At 44.0% G+C, this 22345-nt stretch overlaps 1 protein-coding gene across 1 annotated transcript in view; it reads right to left on the bottom strand.

The window, feature by feature from the left end:
- COL24A1 (collagen type XXIV alpha 1 chain) overlaps positions 1-22345 on the bottom strand; it is a 253533-nt gene that overhangs the window by 223195 nt on the left and 7993 nt on the right. The window contains exon 2 of the mRNA XM_030572150.1: positions 12861-12925. Within this exon, the coding sequence (XP_030428010.1) occupies positions 12861-12925 (65 nt within the window). The remainder of the gene's footprint in view (positions 1-12860; positions 12926-22345) is intronic.

The raw sequence follows: 22345 nt of genomic DNA, 5'->3' as shown, positions 1-22345 counted from the left end.
GCTGGAGAGGGGCCTTGACCTGGTCTTGGGGTTTTCCCACTCTTTGGCATACCTCACAAGACCGGACATACTTGGGAACGTCCTTGCCCATCCCCTCCCAGTGGAAGGACTTCCCCAATCTGTCTTTGGTTCTGTTCACCACAGCATGGCCACTGGGATGATCATGGGCTAAGCTTAAGAGCTTCCCCCGGTACTTAGTTGGAACCACCAACTGTTTTTGCGGCTGCCATTCTTCCCGGTGTCCACCAGAAAGAATCTCCTTGTATAAAAGTCCTTGGTCTATAACAAACCGGGATCGGTGAGAAGAGCTGAGAGGCGGTGGGGTGCTCCGTGCTGCCGCCCAAGCTTTCTGAAGACTGTCATCTGCTTCCTGCTCAGTCTGGAACTGTTCCCTTGAGGCTGGGGTCACCAGTTCTTCCTCAGACTGTGGACTTGGACTTGGTCCCTCTGGAAGCGATGTAGGTGATGGGGTTGTTTCCGTTGCTGGTGAACCGCTCTCTGCTGGAGTACCTGAGGGTATTTCAGGCTCTGGCTGAGCCTTTTGGGTATGGCTGTCTGTCGCTTCTGCCAGTTCTGGCTCGCTGGCGCCCTCTGGCGTTGAGTTTGAAGCTGTGGTTGCAATTGCTGGTGCTGGTTGCTGTTCCAGTTCCGGGCCTGGGACTGGAGGTGCTGTGGCTGTTTCAGTGGTTGGCATGGAATCCGGGTCCACTACCTCTGTCTGGGTCTCTGGTAACACAGACGGGGCGTCTGTGGACGGCTCAGGAACAGGAATGGATCTGGAAGCTTGCCTGGTTTGGCTGCGTGTAACCATTCCCACTCTCTTGGCCCGCTTCACCTGGTTGGCCAAGTCTTCCCCCAGTAGCATGGGGATGGAATAATTGTCATAGACTGCAAAAGTCCACATTCCTGACCAGCCTTTGTACTGGACAGGCAGTTTAGCTGTAGGCAAGTCTACAGCTTGTGACGTGAAGGGGTAAATTGTCACTTGGTCCTTTGGGTTGATGAATTTGGGGTCGACGAAGGATTGGTGGATAGCTGACACTTGTGCCCCCATGTCTCTCCATGCAGTAACCTTCTTTCCGCCCACTCTCAAAATTTCCCTTCGCTCTAAGGGTATCTGAGAGGCTTCTGGGCCTGGGGATCTTTGGTGTGATGGTGGTGTAATGAACTGCACTCGGCTGGCGTTCTTTGGGCAGTTGGCCTTGATATGTCCCAGTTCATTACACTTAAAGCATCTTCCAGCTGACTAGTCACTGGGTCGAGGTGAGTTACTGGAGACTGGTGAGGTGGAAGAATAGGGTGTCTGTGGCTTTCCTTGGGTTGTAGGTGGGGTCTTTGGCTGCCCTCGGTTTAGGGTTTATTGTCGGTGTGCCCTCTGGGGTATTCGTTCCCCTTGACAGTAGCTTTCTTGCTTTCTGCCACTTCCATCCATCTGGCTCCAATTTCCCCCGCCTCGGTGAGATTTTGGGGTTTTCCATCTTGTATGTATTGTGTTATGTCCTCAGGAACACCATCCAAGAACTGTTCCATTTGTATGAGGAGGTGCAGTTCGTCTATGGATTTAACCTTGGTTCCTGATATCCAGACCTCATAATTCTTTCCAACGTAGTAGGTGTGTTTGGGAAATGACACATCTGGTTTCCACTTTGGGGTTCTGAAACACCGACGGGCATGATCCGGGGTTATCCCCATTCTGTATCTGGTCTTGGTTTGAAAAAGTTTATAGTCGTTCATTTTCTCCTTAGGCATTTCAGCTGCCTCCTCTGCTAAGGGTCCACTGAGCTGTAGCCTCAATTCTACCATGTACTGGTCTTCAGAGATGCTGTATCCAAGGCAGGCTCTTTCAAAATTTTCCAAGAAGGCCTCGGTGTCATCACCTGCCTTGTAGGTGGGAAACTTCCTGTGCTGTGGAACAAGTATTGGTGAAGGGTTGTTAGGATTGGCTGGAGCATGCTGCCCAGCCTGCGCTAACTCCAGTTCATGTTTTCTCTGTTTTTCCCTCTCTTCACTTTCTTATTGTTGTTTCTCCATTTCTCGGCGGTAGGCTGCCTCTTCTTCTTGTAGTTTTCTGTGGTGGGCTGCATTTTTGGCATCTTCTTGTTTTTGTAGCCTTTCCACCTCTTGTTTGTGAGTTGCCTCATCTCTGGCCATTTGTGTTCTTAGTAGTTCTATCTGTTTTTCCATTGCTTCCAGCTGTACTGCTTCTGGTTTTCGTGACATTCTGGTTCCTGTTTTCTTGTGTTGGGGTGCCCTCCAGTGTTTATTGTCTGAACTGCTGGCTGTGTTGTCTTCTAGGGTCTGCCTAGCAACAGTGACTTTTTTTTTCTTCCTCTAGCTAATCTTTTAAATGTAAAGTAAACCAGAAAAACCACTTTATTTGCATGTGTATTGTGCTGGGTACTTGACTCTCAATCGGAGTGCTATTGTATAACAAAAGACCGTTTGTCACAGCTTAATGGTTCCTTGCTTAATATGCAAGCTACTGCCAGGAGAGAACAGAAAAAAAAATTTCTCTCTGGTTCCTTTTAAAACCAAACCCTCTCTGCTCAAAAGCCCCTAGCAGAGAAAAGAAAAATATAATATTCCTACTGGCTTCTGGATTCTATCTTTATCCCACTGCTCTGCCACCATGTCACAACATTTCTTCCCAGATCTGGACCTTAGCGTCCAAAATATGGGTGTTAGCATGAAAACCTCCAAGCTTAGTTACCAGTTTGGACCTGGTAATTTCTGCCACCAGCCAGGAATTATACAGTGCCTAGCTCACTGTGGTCTCCCCAAAACCTTCCCTGGGGGACCCCAAGACTCAGATTCCTTGAGTCTCACAACAAAGGGGAATAAACCATTTCCCTTCCCCCTCCTCCCCTCCAGGTGTTCCCTCCCTGGGTTCCTGGAGAGATATACAGAAGCAAGCTCCGTGAATCTAAACAAAGGGATTCTACCATCCCTGTTTCAAGTCCTTGAAAGACAAGCACCGAGAAAGCTAATCTCTCTTCCCCCTCACCCAGAGGGTATGCAAAGTCAGGCTTAGTAAATCTAACACAAAGAGATTTTCCCCCTGACTTCTTCCTCCCACCAGTTCCCTGGTGAGCTGCAGACTCAATTCCTTGGAGTCCCCACTAAAGAAAAACTCCAACAGCTCTTAAAAAGAAAGCTTTATATAAAAAGAATGAAAAAGGACATAAAATATCTCTGTATTAAGGTGACAATATACAGGGTCAATTGCTTAAAGGAAAAAAATGAATAAACAGCCTTATCCAAAAAGAATACAATTTAAAACATTCCAGCAACTACACACATGTAAATACAAAAGAAAAACAATATAAACCTATTGTCTTACTATCCTTGTACTTTCAACTTGGAAACAGAAGATTAGAAAGCCTGGAGATAGAAAAATCACTCTCAGAGCCGAGAGGGCACAGACACAAGACAAAGAACAAAGAACTCACACCCAAAACTTCCCTCCACCCAGATTTGAAAAAGTCTTGTTTCCTGATTGGTCCTCTGGTCAGGTTTTTTTTGTTACCCCTTTCCAGGTGAAAGAGACATTAACCCATAGCTATCTGTTTATGACACAGGCCCACTAGCGGCTTATCCTAATGGGCCAGGAGCCAAAGTTTGCCAACCCCTGAAATATAGGGCTGGCTTATGAAAGTGTCTTACAGTTTTTGCTATTTTTACCTATCCATCTTGGGGGGTCAGCTTATAAACAAACGGGCTAATGAACAAGTATATGTGGTAATTTATCCCGGCTGTATTTTAATCCATCATAAGCTAATAGCAAACACTTGATTGCTAGGCAACTGCCAATTTAATGCATCTGGTAATGAAAAATCATGATTTGCCATAGGCTAGATTCTGCTTAGTCATGACATGGGTGCACAGGGGGAAGAAGCACTTGCATTGCTCTTGCAAAGACCAGGTAAAATTATAGTTCCTATGCTCTGGGGAGTGCAGGTGCTCCCCTGAGGAAATGACACCCCAAAGGCAGCAGCAGCCATGGCTCTGACGCCTCTATGCAGTGGCCAGCTGAGGCAGTTGGCTGCACAGGATGGAACAAATTGCACCCTACAAAAGGTTTGGTGCTACCCCTAGGGGCAGTGTCCTCCTAATTCCTGCCTGTGCCTAAATGGCACATTCTAACGCTATAAACACCTTACGTTTGTGATGGATTGTGTTTGTGTTTGAAAAATGACATGCATAAGCATGGACTTTGTCAAAAGGATCAGCTTTGAAGGATAAATCAGAGATGGCTCAAACAAAGTGGGCTATTAATTATTTTTTAAAATCACTGTCCATTAAAAATACTGTACCTCCCTCTGAAGTAATAACACAACTGCCCAAAGTCAGGCAGTTCAAATGTAAAGATGACATTGATGGACTTAATACAATCCTATTGCCTTTAGAAATATAGCAGAGGAAGGAGGCCCTCAATAACCTAGGTAAGAGCTTCCCTCTTAAAAATGCATCAGCACAGTATTATCACAGAGCTTGATTGTGTCAGATATACTTAGCCCAGAGAAAGGGACAGCAGTGCTGTGAGGTGCCACACTGCCCTAGGGAAACACTAGGAGGCATTGTGCTTCAAAGAGCCAGAATTTCTTCCAGAGCTTAGAGGCTACTTTGCTGCCACACTCCTTAGTTGGGTGCAGTATACTCCCTCCAGTGCAGCCAACCTGCCCCTTTGGCCAGTGCGTGTTGTGTTTGGCATGGGGAGGGAAAAATGAAGCTCTGGCCCAGGCTTCTTTAGGGTACTGTGCACCACCAAAGGAGTAGATCCAGAGTGCAGGGATTACACTGGCCCTTGTATGGGCTATGGAAGGGGGACCACAGCTCCTTATATGCCCCCACTCCCACTATGGTGCACCCATTTAAGAACCAGCCAGAATCTGGCCCATATTGGTTGACTGGATAGCTCAGAGGATTTGTAATAGGATATAGACCCTTTCGTCCCCAGATCAATGACCAAAAGTTATTACTTCATGATGGCTATTCAGTGGCCTGTGGGCAGTGGTGAGATGGAGCCGGTTCGCACCAGTTCGCAAGAACTGGTTGTTCAATTTAGAAGACGGTGTAGAACAGGTTGTTAAAGGGGCCGGCAGGTGGGCAAACTCCGTGGGCCACATCTGGCCCGCGGGACCATCCTGTCTGGCCCAGCTGAGCTCCCAGCTGGGGAGGCTCCCTTAGCCCTTCCCCTGCTTCCCCAGCCCTCGCAGAGCCCCAGCGCACCACACTGCCGGCGCCAGTGCTCTGGGCAGTTCTGCAGATCCTGCCACTTTGAGCAGCATGGTAAGGGGGTGGGGCTGCAAGCTCCAGCGGGCCACACAGCATCCATACATGCTGCCCTGAACAGCATGGTAAAGGGGCCGGGCCGGGGCTGGGAGGAGGGGTTGGATAAGGGGCAGGGAGCAGTTGGAGGGGGTGGAGTTTCTGGGGGGGTGGTCAGAAGATGGGGAATGGGGGGGTTGGGTAGGTGTGGGAGTTCCAGGGGTCTGTCGGGGTGGTGGTGGATTGGGTCGGGGCAGTCAGGGGACAGGGAGTGGGGCGAGTTGGGTAAGGGGTTGGGTCCTACGGGGCTGTTAGGGCGGAGGGTCTCAGGAGGGGGTGGTCAGGGACAAGGAGTGGAGGAGTTGATGGGTTGCGGGTTCTGAGGGGGTAGTCGGGGCGGCAGAACATGGGTTGGGGGCGGATGGATGGGGGAGACAGGCACATGGGGCTTGTATTCACCGCGCGTTTCCCTACCAAGTCTTTGGTGGCACTTTGGCAGCAGGTCCTTCACTTGCTCCGGGTGAAGGACCTGCCGCCAAAATGCCGCCGAAAACTTGGAGTGAGTGAAGACCCCACGCACCCACCCCGTCACCGAAGTGCTGCTGAGGACCCAGTAGGGAACCAGTTATTAGGATTTTGGGAGCTCATCACTGCCTGTGGGAATGAGTTTTGTCGTCTTAACAGTTCAGTATGTGTGCCCAAATCACAAAAATCATCACTACAACTGGAACCTAACAGGTGAAGAACTGAAGGGCCATGGAATTTGAGCTGCACTCCCACCTCTAGAGTTTATCCTTCTAGCTCGTTGTTGTGATACATTGGGGGGAGGTAGTCTGGGAAGACTATTTGGTGGATGACTCAAAGATTTCAGTTTACAGAGCTTTAAAAGAAATTATTAATAAATAAGATAATGAGCAGCAGTCATTTTGCATATTAAATGGAGAAAGGTCTAAGATGGCAAGCATCCTGTGACTGCAAAGCTCCAAGTTAAATATCCTTATCCATCAACATGAGTCCTGTAACCTTGCAGTGTTTTCATCCTTATGATTTCTAAAATAAATAATATTCATTTTCATTTCATGGCGTTTTCCTCAATAAACTGTATGGGTGGAAATGTCATTGGTGAATCTGGTTGTCATTTAAGCAAGTGAGAAGAGTAAACATGGACATCACAGTAGAGGTGAGCTAACAGGTGGACTGTTTGCTGAAACACTTGAAATCCGCAGCACACAGAATCATGTTAGTATCTGTGCCAACAACCATAGAGAAATTGTGCTCAATTCTTGGTTCCTCATTCTGTTTATTTTGAAAAGTACCTGATGCTCCAAGAGTTTTTAGAAGCTATTCTCTTAGTTTGCTGAAACACAAAAGCAGGATAAATTTAGCTTTTCTTGTTTCAAAGAATGGAAAAAAGAATCTCTCTAATTCCATCATAAAAGAATAATGGAAAAAGGAAAATAACCAAAGATCCTTGTGAAAAAGAAAGCATAAATGTTTTTTACACCAGCAATATACTAGTTCCCTCTGAACAAGTGATAGCTCAGGAGAGGGTTAAACACAAAGTAAGAGCAGAATGAATAAAAAATGACACAAAAGATTAAGTAGCAACAAATCACCCCAACTATACTGCCATACTTACACTGTCTATGTCCTAACATGCAGCTACAAACTGTTCTGAGTATTTGATTTCTGGTCAGGTGTGTGGGTTTTTTGGTCGCTTTTGAATACATTAAGTTTGGTTTTAGCTTTCACAATTCATCATGGGTTTTAGTGACATGTAATCCTCTGAACTCTTTCTCCATTATGAAAGCCATTATTTTTCTATACCCATTAAAGGTCAGTTGTTTTCCCTTATGTATGTCTGCACATCATCTGTCTTCACTTACTCTTTTACCCAGTAAATACGAGCATATTTGTCACACAAATTGCTATGGCTTTTGCAGCCTGATGCTTTTCTCCTTCTTCTCTAATGCCCTGCAAAATTCATTGAGTTGTTCCACCACTGGGTGTATGGCGGAGGGGGGTGGAATAAACTTTGGCTCTCTCTCTTCCCTATCCCTTTGTGGCCCCATCCACCAATAGTAGTGAAGACCACTGAAAAACCAACAGCCTCTCCCCCCAGTTTTTGGCCACTGAAAACTGCAAAATTTAAAGTTTTTTGTGTTTTTCATCTAAAACCTCAAAAAATTGCCAGAAATGGATGTTAACATGTCACAGTGTAAACATCCACCAAAAAGCCATTTTCCACTGAAAAATACATTGCCAGAAAATTTTCAACCAGCTCTAGGCACTGCACTGGGAGTCGGGTGACCTGGATGCCCAGTTCACCAGCAGATATATAATCATATATAATCAGACCCAAATAATGACAGCACAAGAGACTGAAACTGCAGTGTTGTGTGGCAACAGTGACATATAAACTGCAGCAATCACTATGTAGCAGTGTCAGGATACAACACCCTGACTGTTTTATGGCTCTGCATTTCCATCCTACCTTCAGGAGGGCTTGCACATTTTGTACAGTGGGGGTGCTGAGAGCCATTGAACCACACTGTGAACCCTGTGTATGATGAAACCGCTTTAAGTCAGAGGTTGTTTCAGCACCCCCAGTACCTTTAGTTCCACCACCTATGTCTCTCTTATCTCTTTTTGCTATCCCTGCCACTCGTGGCAGCTGTGAGGAAGATAGCGTGACCAGATGTCCCGATTTTATAGAGACAGTCCCAATTTTTGGATCTTTTCTTATATAGGCTCCTATTACCCCCCACCCCATCCCGATTTTTCACATTTGCTGTCCGGTTACCCTAGAGGACGAGCTACTTGGGGTGTCCTCACCACTTCAGCCCTCCTAGGATGCAGGAATGTACCCTTCTAGCTGTTTGGTCAACTCTGCAGTGGGTAAATGCGACTGGCCAGCTCAACATCACTGTGCAAGTCCAGTTGCTAAGCCCTCCCTATGCTGCATCAGGTTTTCGTTAACATGGGGAGCCACTCCTCTGACTGATGCTTGAAACCAAGCGGACTAAGTGAAGCAGTGAACGGGGCTGGCTCTACAGTTTTCGCCGCCCCAAGCAGCACGCCGAATTGCCGCTGTGGGCTGCGGGGGCAGTCCGTGTGCCCTTAGGGTGGCAGGCGCATTTCCGCTGCATCAGCAATTCAGCAGAAGCTTCTATGTTTAGCTGAAGCCGCCTCGGATAGCTAAACATAGAATCTGCCGCCGAATTGCCCTCACCGCGGAAACACACCTGCTGCCCTAACGGCGCACGGACTGCCCCCACCATCCACAGTGGCAATTCGGCGCGCTGCTGGGGGACAAAACAACAGGGACTGCTGGCCCTTGCAGAATGCCGTCCCAAGCACCAGCTTGGAATGCTGGTGCCTGGAGCTGGCCCTGGCAGTGAGTACCAATTAGACCTGTGGGTTGCGCATGCAGAGTTCCCCAGACTGACTTGTGGCTTAGGCCCGGTGCATGCAAGGACATTTACACAATGCATTGCTTCTCAAGCAATGTGTGCATAGCTGCCTTGTAAGAACGAGAGAGGAGGGAATGCATATTAATTACTCCACCCAGAAACACGATGTTTGGCAGAATAACTACCAATATAACCTCTCCTTTCAACATATCAATCAGAAAAAAGGCACTAAGATATTCTTAATGGGTGGCATCTAATCTTTGGCAAACTCCCTAGATAATTTTGTGAGCAGCTTAGTACTATCTCTGGATCTGCTATGTAGTTTGACACAGGGATAGGCTGCTTGAATTGTCTGACATTTTGCTGCTTCTTTCTTTGAATTTCTTTTGATTCTGAGAAATCTAAGCAATTTTCTCTTTCACAATATGGTTCCTCACAAATCGTTCTGCAATCTACCATACATTTAAGTGACTTCTTAAAGAGAGATTTTTAGGAACTGAAATTTTGCAAGCATGGGCATCTCAATATGTCCTGATGCCTTTTCCTATTTAAAATAACCCCACATATGTTTTAAAGCAGAAAACTTTTATAAATCAGTGACTTTGTATGTATAACTACTTTTTACAGCCTTTTATATTACTATCTCAAAGAACCACATGCTAGGCAAAATTAATGCTGGAGCAGGCTGCCATCGCAAGGTCAAATGTATTATTTTGGTCCCAACTAAGCCCTTAATATAGGACTTAAATAGAACTGAAGTGTTGCATAGGACATCTGCTTTAGGGGGAATTTTCATTTAAGGAGATTTCCCATTGAGTTACATAGAACGGATATCAGCTACAAAGGGGGTAATGTCTACAGGAGTGTAATGATACCTGCAGCAAGATTTCTTCATGAAACATGTTATAAAAGAAATTCAAATATAAGAATGTTAAGTTTGTTACCTAAGCCAAGAAAAAAAAATGGACTTCATAATTAAGGATCAGGCTCTGAATAAGTGGTCACAATAAGGTTCAGTACAAGAACAATAATGTGTTCTCTTGTGCCTAAGTAATGATGTTATTCTGAAAACTTCTATACATTTGATGGGTTAAATTACAACCTTCGCTATCTTTTAATGCAATTTTGGGGATTCTTTCCCTTTGCAGTGTGCGCTTAACAATTAATTCTATTAGAATGGTGTCCCTACCTCTCTTTGCCAGAAGCTTGGAATGGCCAACGGGATGGATCACTTGATGATACCTGTTCTGTTCATTCCTTCTGGGGCACCTGGCATTGACAGCTGTCAGAAGACAGGATACTGGGCTAGATGGACCTTTGGTCTGACCCAGTATGGCCATTCTTATATTCATGTTCATAAAGGGGCAAACAAACACCTTTGAAAGTTCATATGCTTATGTGGATGTGAAATATATGGAACAAATTCTTCTTGATGCATCAGAATGGCTCCTCCGATCTGCTTTTTCCTTTAACCTGGGAGCATGAGGCTGGGGTAAAAAAATTGCATGATTCCAAATCACTTTGCCACTGTATTTTATCTACATAGACTTCTAAGAACAAGTGTGTGTCCTAAGCTCTAGGCATCCTTGGCAATCATTTTAAACCCACCAATATAAACATAAAACCTGCAGCAACCTCCATTACACAGCAGTAATTAGATCAGGGGTTCTCAAACTGGGGGTCGGGACCCCTCAGGGGGTCACAAGGTTATTACATGAGGAGGGGTTCGCGAAATGTCAGCCTCCAGTCCAAACTCCGCTTCACCTCCAGCATTTCTAATGGTGTTAAATATAAAAAATCAGTTTTTAATTTATATGGCGGGGGGTCACACTCAGAGGCTTGCTATGTGAAAGAGGTCACCAGTATAAAAGTTTGAGAACCACTGAATTAGATAGTACTTACAGTGAAGTAAAGGTGTGAAAACTAACTAATGATAGCTCCTCAGCAAAATCCCCTTCCCCAAATCTCTTGTAAAAGGCAAGCTTTTCAGTGTGCCCTAGGGCTTAATAAACTTGGATGATTTCAGACCAAGTGGGAAGCAAGTTCCAAAGCCAAAAGGTTCTCAACTACTAGGCTGAGAGGGCTATGCGAGTGGATAAATGACAAGATAAAATGCCCTGCCAACTCCCTCCCTGATGCTCAAGGAGTGTCAGCTTGAGTGCTTCCACTGATCTTAGCTGTGGCAGAGAGACAAGCAGGCTGGGAAGTATGCAGGTCCAAGGCCAGTTGGGGTTTTATAGGCAGATCACAAAGCAAGAGTGTAACATGCTCCTGCTGAGATAGCTGCTCAGCATGACGCACACTCTGTACCTACCACCTTCAGTCCCTGCATGGATTTAAGACCCAGCCCAAAGGTTGAAAAGTCTGAAAATTAACAGTTAAGGGAACCAGACAATTCCCAACCACGAAATAATCTTTCCCAGGCAAAGCAGCCCTAAAACTCCTCAGGCAGCCAGTGCAGGATTTCCCCTTCCTAGTGGTATTTCTGAGTACTGTAGAGCTGCAATAGTAGCTTCTACACAGTCCCCTCCTGGCACAAGGAGCACAGACAGGGCATTCCTTCACCTAACAAGCCCCAGCTAACAGAGCAGCCCCTCAGGGTATCAGGCTGCTTACAAGGACAGCAAAGGGCACATTTGCACCTCCTAATGGTAGAAGCACTGTTCTGGCTATAGCTGAGGAGCTAGTCCAGTAACTTTAAAACTCCTTTTCTGATATTTTGCCAATCTTCCCAGAAAATTTCCTCCTGGGGATGACATGTGGCATGTGAAATTTTGGGGGAACTTGGTATCTTTTGGAGAAGTTTGGAGAGGTTGGTTGAAAACTGGATATAGAAAGGGAAGCTAGCTTCATCCTTAACTATAGTGCAGTTACCATCACTCCATAATGCAAAGCCCATCACTAGTATCTGTTACCACTTCTGCTGCTTCAGGAAAAGTGGAAGCTGACTCCTTAAATCCACCCACCTTCCGTCCCTGTTCCTGTGGTGGCCCCTAATGTAGCTGGCCGAGGGAGCAGTCCATGTACATATATGGCTGTAGGCTCAGCCTGCAAGGCCAAACTTTCTTTCTCTTCCGTTGCAGGACTTGGCTCAGTTGGGAGTAGCACTAGGAAATTAGCAACATCCCAGGCAGCATATAGCATGCTGCTGAATGGGAGAATAGGGAGACAGTCTTGCCATGGGAGGATGGAGAGAGCAGGGGAGAAATAAACAAGTAGTGGAGGAAAAAAATAAGAGCAAGAAAGGAAACAAAGAAACATGCAGGAACAAAAAACACAACACAAAGAAAACGAGAACAGAAAAATATTGCAACTCATAGGTAACAGTGCAAAATGGTACATGGGGAGGAGGGTACTCAGCTGCTGATTCATCCCTACGGATTCCAGCACACTGTAATCAGGAATCAGTCCTTTTCTTTAAACCATATTTCAGTTATTTGGTTTGGTTCTCTTTGTGGTGAGTCTAGTCACCTGCCAAGAGTGAACATTTATTTCAAAGGTGAAGTCATTTAGTGTGCTGCCTAGACAATGAAGGGCAATTTACATGACAGGTACTCAGTGCTATCCATGACCCGTTACTGGCAGCCAAAAATTACCATCCTGACACATTAACTTGCATCAATTTAGGACGCATGTTCCTCAGCTGTCTCTGATGTAACCCTTCACATCTGGCTGTCCCAGGGCACCACGCAGACCAAAACAAAACACCACCCTATTTCCTAACCAACATCTATTTGAATACAAAAATAAGCTAACATGCAAATTTCACTTTTTGCCTAATAATGCCCATCTAGACTAAGCACTTATTACAGACCCTTGTTTTCTTGCAAAGTCTTAAGAAGTGCAAAGGTAACTCAGCCCCAGTTCACCACCCCCAAGAACACCCACTTACAATGACAACACAATCAAAGCCTTTTCACTGTACAAGACTTCTCTTTTATAAAGACTTTGGTTAAATATGTAAGCAATTTCATAGACAGAAAATCTGAGTTATTTTCAAAAGGTCATTTTTTCCAAATGGTTAATTTGAACTTATGATCTCATTGTACTCTATCTGACATTTGGATTAGTAACTTTTGAACAGCTGAATTTAAGGTCATTACTACCAGAAGCCATTTACTTTTTCCCCCCTCTAGTGGCAGATTATTCAAATACTCTCTTATAACGAAGTCTTCTCACCTTGTGCTGGCATTTGTGCGGCACCCACAGCTATGCATATCGCAAGAAAAAGGAGGAGGGTTTTCCTAAAAGAAAAAAAAAATTAAATGTGAAAAAATTCTTAACCAATCAACAGTTTAAAACTCCCTGGGATTTAGAAGGCCCGAATCAAAGCCAGTTGAAGTCAACGAAAAGACTCTTATTGACTTCATTTAGTTATGGATCAGAAACATAGTACCCTCAGATTGTAGAACTTTCCACTGATGCTAATGGGAAGTTTCACACAAGGGTCAAGGATAATATATATCCTCACGTTTCAACCAACACATACCCAGTAGATACATTCTACGTTGTCTTGTGATTCGGAGTCAATTATATAATTTTGAAATTATATTATTGTATATGTTTCATATTTAGAGGCTGTTACATATTAAACTACTTTCTAGAAAAATACTATTGTAATGAAAATATAAGACATGACAATTCGTTACACACCATAATCATGGTGCATTGTACCCATTACCAATTTTATTACATATTCCATCAGTTTATCCAGAAATGAAAATGGTGTTCAGTAACTAATAATTTTCTAGGTCTTTTACTTCCTTCTTTTCTACTTGCATGAGCAAGATCCCAGTTATAACTGCTAGTGTTTCCCAGCAGGCAATGTATCATGCTCTCCTAGGGGTATAAAAATCATAGAACATCTTTGGAATAAGACTCCATGCTCAGAGGGGCACTCCTGTATTCTCAGGTGACCCATGAGCATAGATAGCAACAAAAATAGATCAAGTAAGATCCAGTTAAATAATGTGTCTGGATTTTCTGAGCAAGAGTCCATTAACACTAAATCTGTGTAGTGCAGAAGGAAAATCAACTGTGATAATGACATTTTACAATTTCAGTTCATTTTTACTCTTGATTTTATCACATTACATTTCTTTCTTAAATCCTGCTAATTTTGGTGGATATTCCAAAGTGAAAGAACCAGACTTAGAAATAATTTAACAACCAGGGGCGGCTCCAGGCACCAGCGCTCCACATGCGTGCCTGCGGTGGCAAGCCGCGGGGGGGTGCTCTGCTGGTCGCTGCTAGGGCGGCAGGCAGGGTGCCTTTGGCGGCTTGCCTGCGGAGGGTCCACTGGTCCCGCAGCTTGCCTGCGGGAGGTCTGCTGAAGCTGCGGGACCAGCGGACCCTCCGTGCTTGAGGTGGCAAAACATCTAGAGCCACCCCTGTTAACAACAGTATCAGCTCTTATTTATACAGTATTAAATAAGAATTGTCCCTACAAGAGAATATCAGTTCTTCAAACATTTCACATTATTGTACATATGGACCCAATTCTGCAAACATTTACTACCACAGTGCTTATTACTGTGAATAGCCACATTGGCTTCAATGGGACTACTCATGGTAATAAACACTAGATCCAACAGTATGTGTTTGCAGGGTCAGGCTCTATATCAGTGTAGCAGCTGAATTAAAGGGGAAATATACTTCAGAGCTACAAGTCTCAGCTAAACACCTGTAGTTCAATGAGATTCAATTTCATCAGACTATTGCTCAAATTATGTAAGCCAAGGTCAAGTACAGGATAAACAACCGATTCAAAAAGCACCAGCAAATAGGCTTCTTCTGGCTAAAGTTTAAACAAAAGGACTTCTTCCACTCAGAGTTCATTAAAGGGTCACCTTAGGCCCAAAATTTGTACAAATAAGTTTTTACAAGAGCTATGAGGAGAAATGGTTCTATGATTTTGTAAAAATTCGAGAGAAAACAGTATCTTGTTTGGATTTAAACATTTCTTTAGATGTTCATAACTCAAACACATTAGCAACATGCTAGTGAAGGAGAATCAAAGTGAAAGACTATTTTTATCGTCCAAAGTGTGAGAGAAATGAAATAAGAAAACAAACACAAAGTGGAAAAGTAAGTTAGATGACTGACATACTACTAATAACAGAGGTAAAGCCAATGTTTTATTTAAATATATCAGACTAATTTGCCTCTCACTTATACAGGTTTATAGTGGTGTAACTCCATTGGATTAAAAGGAATTACTCCTAACTAATACTAGTGGAAGAGGAGATGCACTGATTTTGAAAACACCAGTGTCCCTTCCAACAAACAGCATACACGCAGCAAATATTCACCAATAAATAGCTTCCTACAGACAAATTCTGTTCACATTATCCCACTATCAGCTCTGCCCACATATACACAGCAACGATTCTCAACAGCTCATTCTTCTAATATAGTCCTTCCTGAAGACACACATTTTCACTCCAGCTGAAACCAATCTGTCTGAGTCCCCTGGCCACTGATGTTCTGAGGACAAACACCTGTGATACTATGTGGCAGGAGTGAATTTTATAGATCCAACAAGTACAATTCATCAAAGATGTTTTGTTTTAAAAAGATACTTTAAAAAAATACTCCAGTTGGTTAACATCTTTGTTCTTTTTTGGCTGACTGAGCAAATGACACTGGCATCACCCAAGAACCACCCTCCATTACTGATATATTAGGCTAAATATTCTATTAACTGTATGATATTTCAGATGCTTAGGAAAAAATAGCAATATGTACAAAATTAAACTAGGTATAGCTACAGTGCAAGATATGCCCTTATGATGCAATCTGTCACAAATCAAAGGAAAGTTTTAACTGTATAAGGCTTGCATAGTGTTCTTAAGAAGGTAAGCCCCAAATTGTCAAACTAGGTAAGAGGCCTTATTTTCAAAGGAAGTCAGGGTCTTATTTAGGTGCAGGGCCGGCTCTAGCAATTTCGCCGCCCCAAGCACGGCGGCACACCGTGGGGGGCGCTCTGCCGCTTACCAGTCCCGCGGCTCCGGTGGACCTGCCGTAGGCCTGTCTGCGGGAGGTCCACCGGATCCGTGGGACCAGCGGACCCTCCGCAGCCAAGCCTGCGGCAGCTCCACCAGAGCCACCTGCCGCCCTCTCAGCAACCGGAAGAGCGCCCCCTGCGGCGTGCCGCCCCAAGCACGCGTGTGGCATGCTGGGGTCTGGAGCTGGCCCTGTTTAGGTGTCTTTATATGGATTTACTGTAGGTGCTTTTTAGGCACCTAAGCCATGGAAAAGAGTTCATAGACAAGAAATCTGGGTAACTACAGGAGTGTAACCTTAATTGCTGCCTACAACTAAGAGAGATATGCATATATAATAGGTGGGATTTTCAAAGGTGCTCATTGTTGATCTAACTGCTTTCACTGAAATCTCTGGAAATGTTACCATTGATTTAAATGGCAGCAGAATGGGGTCAACATTCAAAATCCCAACCTATAAGTGTGAGTCAAACTGCAGATATCTTTGTTATCTATTTCTTTACACACACATGCAGTATATATTTATATTTTAAAATAGCTATTCAATTTTTTGGCTCTGCTTTTCCTGCTTTCTTGCATGGCTGATAGAATTGCTGTAGTTCTTCTTGCCTTCACAGCAAGAAATGCCTTTTACAAGCATTTTTAGATGCCATCCACCAGCAAAAACCATTGGCTGACATCTGAAACCCAGGTGATGCAATGGGTTTGCATTTTAGGCTTTCGTTTCTGGAGACCTGAATCCAAATCCTAATGTAATGTCACAAGTGAATGTGAGCACATACTAATCCCCATACATACATATCATACGACTTGGCACTGTCTGACTTTACCAGTGAGATGCTCAAAGCTAGGAGGTCAGATTTTAACTGCTGTAACAAAAATACCTATGTATGGACACGTATTTTACCTGCCCACAGTGTGCATGGCTCAACCTCAACCCACTGTTATTAGTGACTTTCTTAAGCACCAATTTAACTCCCAAATTAACAAAAGCAAACAAAATAATCCCAACAATTTCATTAACAGGACTCATAAGAAGGTTGTACTGGGTCCATCTAGCCCAGTATCCTGTCTACTGACAGTGGCCAATGCCAGCTGCCCCAGAGGGAGCAAACCTAACAGGTAATGATCAAGTGATCTCTCTCCAGCCATCTGTCTCCACCTTTTGACAAACAGAGGCTAGGGACACCATTCCTTACTCATCCTGGCTAATAGCCATTAATGGACTTAAACTCCATGAATTTATCCAGTTCTCTTTTAAATGCTGTTATAGTCCCAGCCTTCACAATCTCCTCAGGCAAGGAGTTCCACAAGTTGACTGTGCGTTGTGTGAAGAAGAACTTCCTTTTATTTGTTTTAAACCTGCGGCCCATTAATTTCATTTGGTGGCCCCTAGTTCTTGTATTATGGGAATAAGTAAATAACTTTTCCTTATCTACTTTCTCCACATCACTCATGATTTTATATACCTCTATCATATCCCCCCTTAGTCTCCTCTTTTCCAAGCTGAAAAGTCCTAGCCTCTTTAATCTCTCCTCATATGGGACCCATTTCAAACCCCTAATCATTTTAGTTGCCCTTCTCTGAACCTTTTCTAGTGCCAGTATATTTTTTTTGAGATGAGGAGATCACATCTGTACACAGTATTCAGGATGCGGGCATACCATGGATTTATATAAAGGCAATAATATATTCTCTGTCTTATTCTCTATCCCCTTTTTAATGATTCCTAACATCCTGTTTGCTTTTTTGACCACCTCTGCACACTGCATGGACATCTTCAGAGAACTATCCACGATGACTCCAAGATCTTTTTCCTGATTTGTTGTATATAAATCAGGGCTGCCGGGGGCAAGGGGCAAGTGAGACAATTTGCCCCAGGCCCCGGGCCCCACAGGGGCCCCACAAGCCCTGACCCGGCGGCAGTCCAGGTCTTCGGTGGCATTTCGACGGCGGGGGTCCCTTCAGCGCTGCCGAAGACCCGGACTGCCACCGAGTGAGTAAAAGCACCACAGCTCCCCCACTTTGCCCCAGGCCCCCTGAATCTCTGGGTGGCCCTGAGCTAAATTAGAGCCCGTCATATTGTATATATAGTTGAGGTTATTTTTTCCAATGTGCATTACTTTACATTTATCCACATTACATTTCATTTGCCATTTTGTTGCCCAATCACTTAGTTTTGTGAGATCTTTTTGAAGTTCTTCACAGTCTGCTTTGGTCCTAACTGTCTTGAGCAGTTTAGTATCATCTGCAAACTTTGACACCTCACTTTTTAATCCTTTCTCCAGATCATTTATGAATAAGTTGAATAGGATTAGTCCTAGGACAGACCCTTGGAGAACACCACTAGTTACCCCTCTCCATTCTGAAAATTTACCATTTATTCCTACACTTTGTTCCCTGTCTTTTAACCAGTTCTCAATCCATGAAAGGATCTTCCCTCTTATCCCATGACAACTCAATTTACATTGGAGCCTTTGGTGAGGGACCTTGTCAAAGGCTTTCTGGAAATCTAAGTACACTATGTCCACTGGATCCCCTTTGTCCACATGTTTGTTGACCTCTTCAAAGAACTCTAATAGATTAGTAAGACATGATTTTCCTTTACAGAAACCATGTGACTTTTGTCCAACAATTTATGTTCTTCTAGGTGTCTGACAATTTTATTCTTTACTATTATTTCAGCTAATTTGTCCGGTGCAGATGTTAGACTTACTGGTCTGTAATTGCCAGGATCACCTCTAGAGACCTTTTTAAATATTGGCATTACATTAGCTATCTTCCAGTCATTGGCTACAGAAGCTGATTTAAAGGACAGGTTACAAACCCTAGTTAATAGTTCAGCAACTTCACATTTGAGTTCTTTCAGAACTCTTGGGTGAATGCCATCTGGTCCTGGTAACTTGTTACTGTTAAGTTTATCAATTAATTCCAAAACCTCCTCTAGTGACACCTCAATCTGTGACAGTTCCTCAGATTTGTCACCTACAAAAGCCGGCTCAGGTTTGGGAATCTCCCTAACATCCTCAGCCATGAACACCGAAGCAAAAAATTTGTTTAGTTTCTCCACAATGACTTTACCATCTTTAAGCACTCCTTTTGTATCTTGATCATCCAGGGGCCCCACTGGTTGTTTAGCAGGGTTCCTGCTTCTGATTTATTTAAAAAACATTTTGTTATTACCTTTTGAGTTTTTGGCTAGCTGTTCTTCAAACTCCTTTTTGGCTTTTCTTATTACATTTTTACAATTAATTTGGCAGTGTTTATGTTCCTTTCTGTTTACCTCACTAGGATTTGACTTCCACTTTTTAAAAGATGCCTTTTTATCTCTCACGGCTTCTTTTACATGGTTGTTAAGCCACGGTGGCTCTTTTTTAGTTCTTTTACTGTGTTTCTTAAATTGGGGGTATACATTTAAGTTGGGCCTCTATTATAGTGTCTTTAAAAAGCATCCATGCAGCTTGCAGGGATTTCACTTTAGTTACGTACCTTTTAATTTCTTTTTAACTAACCCCTTCATTTCTGCATAGTTCCCCTTTTTGAAATTAAATGCCACAGTGTTGGGCTGTTGAGATGTTCTTCCCACCACAGTGATGGTAAATGTCATTATATTATGGTCACTATTTCCAAGCAGTCCTGTTATAGTTACCTCTTGAACCAGCTCCTGCGCTACGCTCAGGACTAAATCGAGAGTTGCCTCTCCCCTTGTGGGTTCCAATACCAGCTGCTTCAAGAAGCAGTCATTTAAAGTATCACGAAATTTTGCCTCTGCATTTCATCCTGAAGTTACATGCTCCCAGTCAATATGGGGATAATTGAAATCCCCCACTATTACTGAGTTCTTAATTTTGATAGCCTCTCTAATCTCCCTTAGCATTTCATCATCACTAGCACTATCCTGGTTCCGTGGTCAATAATAGATTCCTAATTTTATATTCTTATTAGAGCATGAAATTACTATCCATAGAGATTCTATGGAACATGTGGATTCACTTAAGATTTTTTACTTAAGACTTCACTCAGGATGCTTGTTTGCCTACTTCTTTAACTTGGCAGCAAGCTAAAGAAGTATGGATTGGATGACTGGACTATAAGGTGGCTAGAAAGCAGGCTAGATTGTCGGGTCCAACAGGTAGTGATCAACAGCTCGATGTCTAGTTGGCAGCTGGTATCAAGCGGAGTGCCCCAGGAGTTGGTCCTGGGGCCGGTTTTGTTCAATATTTTTATTAATGATCTGGATGATGGGATGAATTTCACCTTCAGCAAGTTCTCAGATGACACTAAGTTGGGGGGAGAGGTAGATATTCTGGAGGGTAGGGATAGGGTCCAGAGTGACCTAGAGAATTTGGAGGATTGGGCCAAAAGAAATCTGATGAGGTTCAACAAGGACAAGTGCAGAGTCCTGCACTTAGGAAGGAAGAATCCCATGCACAGCTACAGGCTGGGGACCAACTGGCTAAGCAGCAGATCTGCAGAAAAGGACCTGGAGATTACAGTGGATGAAAAGCTGAATATGAGTCAGCAATGTGCCCTTGTTGCCAAGAAAGCCAACGGCATATTGGGCTATATTAGTAGGAGCATTCCCAGCAGATCAAGGGAAGTGATTATTCCCCTCTATTTGGCACTGGTGAGGCCACACCTGGAGTATTGCATCCAGTTTTGGTCCCCCCACTACAGAAGGAATGTGGACAAATTGGAGAGAGTCCAGCGGAGGGCAACGAACATTATTAGAGGTCTGGGGCACATGACATACAAGGAGAGGCTGAGGGAACTGAGGTTATTTAGTCTGCAGAAGAGAAGAGTGAGGGGAGATTTCATAGCAGCCTTCAACTACCTGAAGCGGGGCTCCAAAAAGAATGGAGCTTGGCTGTTCTCAGTGGTGGCAGATGATAGAATAAGGAGCAATGGTCTCAAGTTGCAGTGCGGGAGGTCTAGGTTGGATATTAGGAAACACTAGTTCACTAGGAGGGTAGTGAAGCACTGGAATGGGTTACCTAGGGAGATGGTGTAATCTCCATCCTTAGAGGTTTTTAGGGAACAGCTTGACAAAGCCCTGGTTGGGATGATTTAGTTGGGATTGGTCCTGCTTTTAGCAGGGGATTGGACTAGATGACATCCTGAAGTCTCTTCCAACCTAATATTCTATGATTCTATGCTTAAGGAAACCCCCATATTCTAAAAGCAAAGGTGGTTCTTCCTTAACATTCTGACAGGTCTATTCATATTAAATAGGGATAGCTATTGTATGTCGCATATATTTATTTTTACATCCTCATCAATAATTACAGGATGAGTCCAAAGGATTCTGCAAAGCTGAATGTTACAGAAATATAACTGGATATGCAGATATATTAATGGAGAGGTAAAGACAAAAGTCTGGCATATACAGCCCCCTTCCCTGGCTAATGTCAAGAACAGGTAATGAATTAGACAAGGAAAAGACTAAAAGACAACCACAGGGGCTAAAGTCCCCCAGTGGTTGGGGAAATCCTATTCCTTCTGCTTCTTTACTCCACAACAGGTAAAATATTTTGTAAATTGTGCCTTTCCCCTGATCTGCAGTTGCACAAGAGAGCTGCTCCGTGCCTATAGAGGAGGAGGGATGAAGAATTAAGGAAGTTGCTGTCATGGGATGAAAATTTATTTGCATGAGTTCTCACTTCTCAAACAAGACCACAACTTTTCAAGTCTTGGTGCTGGTTAAAGGCCAATTCTTACTTATTTTGCTCATATAAGCAGTCCCACTGAAAGCAGTGGGACTGCTTGCTGCATAAGGCTTGGAGGATTTGGCACTAAAAGGGGGTTATTTTTCCCCTCCCCATGGGTTTCTAGAGCAGGCTATTCATTTCTCTGCTGAATAACTCAGCTTGGACCCTCTTCTTCCTGGGACTTCATGATCCTAGTTACAAACCCCAAATTACAAAACGAGTCTTATTATACTTGCCTCAGCTAGAAGAGGATCTTAATCCTTGGGCAAGCAGGAGTGAATGAAATGTTCAAGCCCTGCTCCTCACTCTTATCCAGTCAGACCTTAAGAGAGGAATGAGTGAACAGTAGGGCCTCATGAACATCAGAGACCCCTGACCCCTGACTGTGTCCTTAGCCCAACTCATATCTTTGTGCCTGCTGGGCCACCTTCCCTGATGACACATGAAGGCAGGGAAAGTGGGAGTGTCTGTGTTTGGGAGTCAAGCCAAGTAACCTCAAGCTGACTTACCTGCTGACTGTTTTCTCCCTCTTTCTGAACTCTGGGGGCCCCTGGGGCTGTTTCAGTGTCACTTGGCCACTGCCCACTTCCTGTCCTAGTGTCTGGGTCCCCCCACCCCTGCCCTTATTCCTATCCATTCTTGCCTCCTCACCCTCTCTCATAATTCTGAATATAAGCGTAGGCTGAAGGAAATCACACAATTACATGAGGAATGGAGCAATCAAACGTACTTGAACCACCCCTAGTGAATGTGCCAATCAGTGGTGTTAATGACTGATCATTCTGATAGTGCTTTTTGTGATGTGGACACTTGCCCATTAGACCATGGACTAAACCCATCAGTATTGTTAGTTTCTTCAAGCTGAGGGACTGAATAGTGCAGGGGACTAGTAATGATCACAGCCTGCCCTGGTGAGCAATGACTGAAAATTATTACCACCTGATGACTGTTC

This window comes from Gopherus evgoodei, chromosome 8, assembly GCF_007399415.2.
Source record: "Gopherus evgoodei ecotype Sinaloan lineage chromosome 8, rGopEvg1_v1.p, whole genome shotgun sequence".
In the NCBI taxonomy this organism is placed as follows: Eukaryota; Metazoa; Chordata; order Testudines; family Testudinidae; genus Gopherus; species Gopherus evgoodei.
The sequence above is the reverse complement of the archived record's forward strand: the minus strand, read 5'-3'. Positions and strand labels throughout refer to the sequence as shown.